General features: G+C 41.5%; 1 protein-coding gene across 1 annotated transcript in view; it reads left to right on the top strand.

Moving 5' to 3' along the window:
- SUDS3 (SIN3A corepressor complex component SDS3) overlaps window positions 1-9225 on the top strand; it is a gene marked incomplete in the record, with an annotated part of 42313 nt that overhangs the window by 322 nt on the left and 32766 nt on the right. The window contains 3 exon segments of the mRNA XM_014588977.2: window positions 2297-2366; window positions 6371-6426; window positions 8445-8516. Coding sequence (XP_014444463.1) covers window positions 2297-2366; window positions 6371-6426; window positions 8445-8516 — 198 coding nt within the window.

Genomic DNA, 9225 nt, shown 5'->3' with positions numbered 1-9225 from the left:
GTATCTCGGGGCGGTGTGGGGCCGCCGGGGGAGGAGGTGGGGCGGCAGCGCCCCGGGGCGGAGCGGCCTCGGGAACTGGGGCGGCTGGAGGGGCAGCCGAGGGGAGTCGTTCCTGGACCCGCGCTGGGGAAAGGGAGCAGCCCTGGGCGCGTCGAGCTCTTCAGTGATGGGGAGAAGGGACCGAGAGGGATGTTGTCAGGGCTGGAGGGCTTTTGAGACCCCACCTCGCCGTCTCTTGATGAACCTCGGGTCTTGGCTGGCCCGAGTGGGAAAGTTCATGGACAGTGCGCTGTTCCCGAGAGGATCAGAGTAAAGCCCCGCTTTGACTTCCTCCTCCCCGAGTTGCGACCCTCCCTCCCCAGCTCTCCTCTGGGTGGTGAAGTACGGGATTGAGAATACAGATGAAAAGAACGGGACCCGGAATTAGCCAGATCTAGGTTTAAATCTGGCGCTGTCATTTCACCCAGCTTTGTGACCTTAGAAACTTAAGCTTCTTAGCCTCAATTTACCCAGCTGTACTGGAGCTGCTGGTGGCGTCCACTTCTTAAGGTAGGTGTGAAGATGAAGTGAGATCTGTGTGTAAAGTACTTGGCCTGGTGCTGGGTATATAGTAAATGTTCTTCTCTACCCAGGAAGCAGGCACGGAGAAGATAGGGCTTTGCCAAGTTGTGCCCAGGTGCAGTGCTTTGAGTTCCACATTGCGGCCTCTGGGATCCTCGGACCCTTCTTTTCAGACTGGGCTTTAACAGTTTGTCAAGTGTAAGGAACCCTGCTTTGGAGGGATTGAGTAAGGAGCTGAGTGGAGGAAGAGAAAGATTGAAAAAAATAAAATAAAACGAGAAGAAAGAGAGAGAGAGACCCAAGTACAGGTGATGGGTTCTGGCACAGAATAGGGCTCTCGGGTAAAAGCTAGACCAGGTGTCTGGAATAACTGTGTTTTATTCATGTATCCCCCAAGTGCCAGGCAATGTGGCTGGCTGGCACATGACAAAGGAAGTGGATAATTAAATCTGCAGCATCTTTTCAAGAGACAGCTGCATATGCAGTGCATAAAGTTGGAGGAACTGATTGCATTTGATTGATTTTTTTCAGTGTCAATCCCTTGCAATGCCTTTAATGCCCAGGAGAGGGAGCAATGAAGCAACAATTGATTTTTCCCTCCTCAAATACAGGGGCTGTTGAAATTATGTAGACACTCCAACCATTTGCTGCTGCTGCTTATTTTTTCTTTTTTTTTTTTTTTAAAGTTTAGAGACATCCTTTATTTTCTAGTCTCCTCTCAGGATTTTGAAAACACACACACACACACACACACACACACACACACACACACACACACAGAAACAAACCTGGTATGATTTTCAAGCCATCAGGCCTGGGACTTGAACTGTAATGCTGTAATGGGCCATGTAGGAGTCTAGCACCTTAACCACTATACTATATGCTGGCATGTAGGAGTCTAGCACCTTAACCACTGTACTATATGCTGTTCCTCCGTTTGTTTGTCCTAATAATAGTGTTTACAGTATTTTGAAGGGTTCCTCCGTTTGTTTGTTCTAATAATAGTGTTTACAGTATTTTCAAGGTATTGGCAGGTGGCTTGGTGGCTAAAGGCACTGGATTCCCACATGACTGACTGCAGTTCAAGTTCTGGACCTGGTAGCTTGCTTGCTTTCTTTCTGCTTTCTGTTTCTCTCTCTCTGGTCAAAGTAAAAAATAATAATAACAAATGGAATTAAAGAAGTAATTCTTTAAAAAATATATTTTGAAACATTTTGTATGTGATTATCTTGCTTCCTTATTGCATTTAGTTATTACTTTGAAAATATTAGTTATTTAGGTTCAATACATTGTGTGGGATTCTCCTTTGTTGTATACATTTGGTGTAAAATGGACAGAGTTCAAACTGGGCATGTGCTAGGAGAGAATGTACTTACACATTTTATTGGAACTTGAGTAAGGTTTGAGTGCCTTCAGTTCCCAGTCGTAATGCCCACATCTTTCCTGAACTGCCAGGATGTTGCTTCTGCGATCTTGACCATGATGCCTGTATCTAAAATTCCCCATTCCCTGGTTGCACTTTAGATAAAGGGAAGCTCTTTGCATAAATCCATGTATAAATTAGAGATGGCATTTTATTTTCTGGAAACTATTCAATATTTTTCACTGGTGGCTTCATCAGACCTGCAGTGAGTGGAAATTTATTTTACAGAAGTTTATTGTGTGCTTACATGTGTCAGATGATACTAAGTCTGTGGATGATCTTAACTAGTCCTTTTTCCCCTATTTTTACCAGACACTGAGGATGCTAGTGAAACTGACCTGGCAAAGCATGATGAAGAAGACTATGTAGAAATGAAGGAACAGTGAGTATGATTTTTATACTTCTTTTCTAGACTATGGAATTGACAACACAATCTTATTACAATCTAATATGACCTTGCTTGTTTGGTGGTGTTCATAGCGCTTCCAAAGACCATGAGTAGTGCAATATGCCCTCCCTCTCTTTAAATTAGTCACATGTAACTAGGTTTCCTATTACAAGATTCTCTTGAGTAGGATAGAAAGAACCCTGAGGGAAACAATCACAGATAAGGCCATATGATAGGAAAGAATCTTTACTGCTCTCCCCGTTTATGGATGTGAAAACCAATGTTTAGGGAGGGATAAACCATGTCTTAAAGCAAGTAAGTTTTCAGTTGGGCATGAACTCTCTGAGCACCAACTACATGCTATACAATGTGCTATATACTTGGCGAGCTCAGGGAAACCTGGGTTGAAGAACAGCTCCTGACTTCTGGTCACACATGTTCTTACCCAAGCCTTCTCGTTGCCTTCAGACAGAAGGCATGAGGCTACATGGGCCGAGAGAAACAAGACCCCACTCACTTTATTGTACCCTAAAGTGGAAAACAGTATAAAATATATTCAGCATGTATTCGTTGAATGTGTTTTGAGGAATTAAATTTTTTTTTTTCCTGAAGAATGTGTGTATTCTTCAGAGTGATTGGGAGAGAGGAAGAGCACCCTCTTAATAGAGTGTGATCACACCACAATCCTTTCTCCCCCATATCTCTGTCCCATCAGGATTTAGGACACATGCGCACATGTACCTGGCATGTTTTTCAAGCCACTGGGACCAGGATTAGAACTATGGTGAACCATGTGGTATTGGGCTCCCTTAACCATCAGGTCACTGGGTTTGCCCTATTTCAAGGATCTTGATAAGATCTTTTAAAATTCCTCATCTTTGCGTGTGTATGTTTGTGTGTGTGTGTGTGTGTGTGTGTGCGCGTGTGTGCGTGCATGTGTCTTTATTTGCCATAGAATGCATGTACTCATGGGGGTGGAGGCGGAGAAAGAAAGAGAGAGCCAGTGCCCTGCAGGAGGGATGGCCATACTGCAATCCCATCTCCTCCATTCTCCTCTTGAGATTTTGGGCATGCATACACACATGCACACAGCTGATTTTTAAGCCACTGAGTCCAGGATTCAAAGATTTTGGGCATGCACACACACATGCACACAGCTGTTTTTTTAAGCCACTGAGTCCAGGAATCAGCCTCATAGTCAGCCATGTAGGATCCAGCTACCTTAACTATTGTACCATGCCACCAGCTGGCCCTAAATTATTTACCTTGAAACTAGATGATCCACATTCCTTTTGTCCTAGGTCCTACTTATGAGTGTTTTGTAGCCATCCTCTGAATTTTACCCTTTAGAGGTGTTGTGGCCTAAAGGAGGCAATTCAGCTCAATGTGACTGGTCTTACATAAAAAGAGATGGTTTTAATAATTCATGTGATCAGTCTCACATTTTCAACCCTGAAACTATGCTTGTTTTCTTTCTCTTTTTTTTAACTTAACAGAAAGTTTATTATGAAAATGTACATGACCTGATTTTTACATCATAGTAAAACAGGCCCGTTGACAAGGGGACATGAGTTTTTCTGTTGAACAGCGATTATTTATACTTGCTCCAAGGCTTCTAACATGATGATACAATTTCCTTGTATTACCACCATTCCAATATTGTTCTGTTGCCCACTAGTTGCCATCTTCACACATTCATCTATCATAAGATTCATAAATGCATCAAATCCCTACAGTATTCCTTGGACATGTCTGCCACCATTTAATTTCAATGATAACTTCTTGTCTATAAATTTTTTCAATTTGGGGGGATGAGCTTTGCCTCATGGTAGCAACTCGGTGGGTTCAGGGATGCCTTTTTCAAACTGTGCTTGTTTTTAATCCTCTTCAAGCTTTTTACTGATTTCACCTTGACCCATTTGAAATGTATGTTCACAAGTCTATTCTCTTTTCTATACATGAGCTCAACAAATATGAATTGTGTTTCTTGTTTACTTCTCTCTGTCAGCATCCCCTTTCAAAGATGGACTCATAATTCAAAGGTATTGGCTGGTACCTTCAGTGAGGTGGAAAACGTCATACTCTCTGTTCTCAATACTGACTTGCATGCAGTTTACTCAGTTTATTCCCTCTCCTGTACTTGATATGTTTAAGCATTTTTTTTGTAGAGCTGATCTTGACTTTTTCTTTTTTCTTTCTTTTTTTTTTTTTTTTAATTTAAATGGGTAGAGGGGGCATGTGCTTGTTAAAGAGAGGGAATACTCCCTGATGGGGTGTGGTCATGCTTCTGTTCTCCCTTTCCACACGTGCGTACACACACATTCCTCCTTCCTCTTGGGATTTTGGGTATATACATACATTGCCAGGAGTGTTTCAAGCCACTGGGGCAGGGACACCAAATGCAGTAGGCCATGTGGGATCTGTTTCCCTGTGCACAGCCTTTAACCCCCTGTGCCTGTGCCGTGGGACTGGTCCTGGAGGTTACTTTTACTTGAATGTGCCTCTTGATATTTGATGGCTGAGAAAGTAATTTTGATTAAGAAGGAATGCCTTCTGTGGTTTAAGTGGATCATCAAGAGCACAGCTGAATTCTCTCTAAAAGAGTCAAGCCGTGGATCATCAAGAGCACAGCTGAATTCTCTCAAGAGTCTTCCCCTGTGATTTTCAGTAGCTGCTTACCCTTTCTTCCACTTGTGGAGCATTGGGTTGCATTTGCAGCCCTTAAGCAATCAAAAGGCTGAGATGCTGGACTTCCACGTGGCACACTGTAGTTCGGGTCCCATACCTGGCAGCTTGCTTTCTCACTTTCTCTCTCTCTGACTCTCTAGTAAGTGCATGTGTTCTATAGTGAATTAATAATAATAATAATTCTTAAAAAAAATAAGGCTATTAAAGCCTAGCAGATGGTATGGTAGTTAAGGCAGCTGAATTCTACACAGTAAACTGTAGTTTGAGTCCTGGGCACAGTGGCTTGAAAAATAAACACACTGGGCGTATGTGTGTTTGTGCCCAGAATTCCAAGAGGAGACTGGAGGAGAAGGGATTGAGGCGTGGCCATCCTCCCTAGGGGTGATTTCTCCCTTTACTTTCTCTCTCTCTTCAGGGAGCACACATGCAAAACAAATCTTAAAAAAAGTTATTAAATGTTGGACAGTGTTTTTTTCAGTCCCATGTTTGTTGCTATGAACTTGAAGATATTTTTCAGGTAGAAGCAAAAATTGCCAAAGTGTGATTTATGGGTGGAATTCACTGTTCAGATGGATCTTCCAGAGTGTGTAATTGTCTATAATCCATTGGGTGTGAGATAGGGGCCTGGGGGCGGGGACCAACATGCCTCGCTTTTTTGCATCCTGTGTGGTGCACATTCTCCTCAAGCTGAGGCTGCAAATCATGCATTTTCACTTTCATTTCTGAAATACTATTATTTTTCTCATCCTAAAATAGTACTGCTTTTTAAAGCTGACAGTTTATTGAGTTAGTGCTTACCCAGCTATACAATGTAGGAAAACATGCTGAAGGCATAATCTTCTTCTTTTGGAATTTATAACCTAACTGTAGAGTTGATATCAATTGTGTTTAATGCCATTTCTATATTTTTTTTGTGTGCATTACTTATGTTTCTAAATCCAGGGGAAAATGGCATCATGCTTTCAGTTTTTCTTCATATGTTCTTGCCTAACTCTGTACTGTAGTTGTTTGTTTATAAAGTCTGCCATATTTATATTTACAGATTTTAGACTGATTCTCTAAAGGTGGGATAACACATGAAAGTCTAGAAAATTATATAGGATGTGAGCCAAGAATATAGAATCTTTGTTCCTTTCGATCACTTTAGCTGGTACACTTAAAACCAGCTAGCAGACTTTCCTTTCCCTCCTCCCCTGAAGGTTATTAGTGGTATTCCCATTGCCACCTAGGTAATTCCTGTGTGTATAATATTTTGAAATTGAGTATTGACTGTTTTGTCTTTCAGTGTGGCTCACATTTTTGTTTTACAGGATGTATCAGGACAAGCTAGCCTCTCTCAAGAGGCAGTTGCAGCAACTGCAGGAAGGTTGGTGTGTGATTGAATCCTTCATTTCCAAGTATACTTCATAATATTACAAACCTTTGCGATTTCCATATTTCACTTGTTTGTGGGAATGATTTATCCGTTTATAATTTTTTCTGGCTGAGTTTAGTTATCTAGTATACATTTTCCTAGATAACTAAACATTTTGTGTTAATAAAGTGATTTGTAAGCTTTTCCTTTTTGTGAATTTATCTCCAATATGTAGCAGGTTTTTTTTTTTTAAATTTTTTAATTGAGAGATTTTTGCTACAGTGCTTGCATGCTTTTTTTTTTTTTTTAATTGAGAGATTTTTGCTACAGTGCATGCATGCTCACCTGCGAGACAGAGACAGAAAAAGAAAATGAGAAATCACCCCCTAGGGGGATGGCCATGCTGCAATTCTTTCTCCTCTTGGGATTTTGGGCATGCATTCATGCGGGCCTGGCGTGAGTTTCAAGCCTTCAGGTCCTGGACTTGAACTGTGTTTGGCCACGTGAGAGTCCACCACCATAACTATGCCACCTGCTGGCCCCTGTAGCAGGCTTAAACATTGCTTTTTTTTTTACAAATAAAATCTCACCTACGGTCTTATATAGAGCATGAATTGAGAACCACCATGTCTAAAGCTAGGTATTTTTTGGAAGGCCATTGTTGCTAAATAAATAACCCTTTCTTATTATTTTTAACCAAGTATTAATGAACTATGGATTATTCACACTGTTTTCTCTTTTTCACTTGGTCAGTTAAAACTAACTTAGAGCTTTTTTAATGCTGTTGGCTGCTAAAGGAAGTGTAGCCTGGGGGCTCTCGAATTCCATGTTGAGTTTGAATCCCAATTTCATGATTTCTAGCAGTGTGACCTTGGGTGTGTCATGTTCTCTTAATCCGGTCTCTAATCTGCAAAATGAAGAAAGAAAGAGCAGATGAGTGCTTGTTTGCGAAGCGTTGAGCATAGTGTTGGGCACACTTTGAGAACTTGGGGATAGCTAGCTGCAATATATTGTGGAGTCTTCTCATCAGGGATATGTTTTTCCACGAGGTACTGTTTCTTTTCTTCTTCTTCTTTTTGAAGGTTCGTATCATAGGGCTTAAGCACTTGCTGAAGAGAGACAGAGAAGGAAAGTAGTCCTGGGGTGGGGGAAGGCCACACCCTAATCCCTTATTCTTCATTCTCTTCTTAGGGTTTTTGGTATGCATGCCCATGTGCCAACATGGTTTTTAAGCTGCTGGGTCTGAGACTTGAACTGTGGTCACCTATGAGGGAGCCTAGCACCTTAACCACCAAACCAACCCTGTTGGCCCTTCCACAAGTTACTTTTATTGTTTGGGGATGATCCACTCCCATGGACTAGCCCATGGACACTAATGATCAGAAAACACATCTCCACAATTTGTGCTCCTTGTAATTAGCTGCTTTGGGGAAGAATAATGTATTGAGAAAAGATTTGGATAGAATTTATGTCTGAACCATCTAATCCTGTCAGTATCCACTTGTGGCTGTTTAAATGTAACTTAAAAAAATAATTCAGTTCCTCAGTTGCATTTGCCACATTTCAAGTCTAAAATAACCACATGTAGTTAGTGGCTACCGTATTGGACAGTGCAGACAGAATATTTCTGTCATTGTGAGAGGTTCTATTGAACAACGTTGATCTAGATCTTATTGAAGGAGAATGAGCCTCTTCCAGGAAAGGGAAGTCTGTTGACTCTGACTGTAGCAGCAAGTGATCAAAATCAATACAGGATGTCTGCACCTTCCCACTCACCCTCACTCGCTGGAGCGTCATGATCTACTAGGATGGGATGGACTCCAGAGAGCACCCCCCCCATGGTTTCTGCTTGTGATTTGGTTGAGAACCATAGTTCCGCTGCCTCTACTCAGGTGTGGATTTTCTTCATTTTTGTTTTACCCTGAGGTTACTAAAATAGTTACTATAAGTGCTAGAGAATAATTTTAGGAAACAATGAACAGCCGATGGATCATCAAAATAACCATTTATTTTGTAATGCTCAAAATCAGGTACACTACAGGAGTATCAGAAAAGGATGAAAAAACTAGATCAGCAGTACAAAGAGAGGATACGAAATGCAGGTAAGGCTGTTTTGAATGGGAATGAGGCATCTTCAGATTTTCACGTTTTGCCAGTCATCAATGTCATGTAGCCCTAAGAGCTGTACTCTATAATGTACCCCTGATATTCCACTAGGGGGAGAGTTTTGGGGAAGAGCTTTTTTTTAAGCCACAGTTATGTAAAGTTGGTGTATATTTTTTCCCCAGTGACCAGAGAGCACCTTGTAGTTGAGGGTATCAGTGGTGCTTCTTGGTCTGATTGTTATCCCTGGGGCCCTGTGAGCAGCATTGCACCTTCTCAGTTGTGCCTGCATGGCCAGCTTAGTGCACACTCAGGGGAGCTGATGTGGGAAAGGGTTGTAGGTAACTTCATTCCCATTTTCAATTTTTTTTTTACTGGTTTTCTATGTTCCCAAAGGGATAGGTGTCCTCTTATTTTCCCCAAGCAGTGTATTATAGCATTTACAGAAAAAAAAAAGCATGTTTTTGATCTATTGTACATAGTAAATACATTCATTCAGCAAACTGTTGCGCATCTGCTACATCTAAGCACTGTGAGCAAAGTAAAGTTGGGTGACACATTGTCTTTGACTTTAGGAAACTTGCTGTTTCATTGGCATAAGGTCCACATATGGAAAGCTCAGGAACAATATGAGTTAAGAAACAAATCATGCAGAAAAGTAAGATGGAACAATTGTTTGAAGCATTTAAACCTGGATTCTTGAACTTG

This window comes from Tupaia chinensis, unplaced genomic scaffold, assembly GCF_000334495.1.
Source record: "Tupaia chinensis unplaced genomic scaffold, TupChi_1.0 Scaffold000320_1, whole genome shotgun sequence".
Classification (NCBI taxonomy): domain Eukaryota; kingdom Metazoa; phylum Chordata; class Mammalia; order Scandentia; family Tupaiidae; genus Tupaia; species Tupaia belangeri.
Note: the sequence above shows the minus strand (reverse complement) of the source record. Positions and strands in the feature narration are given on the sequence as shown.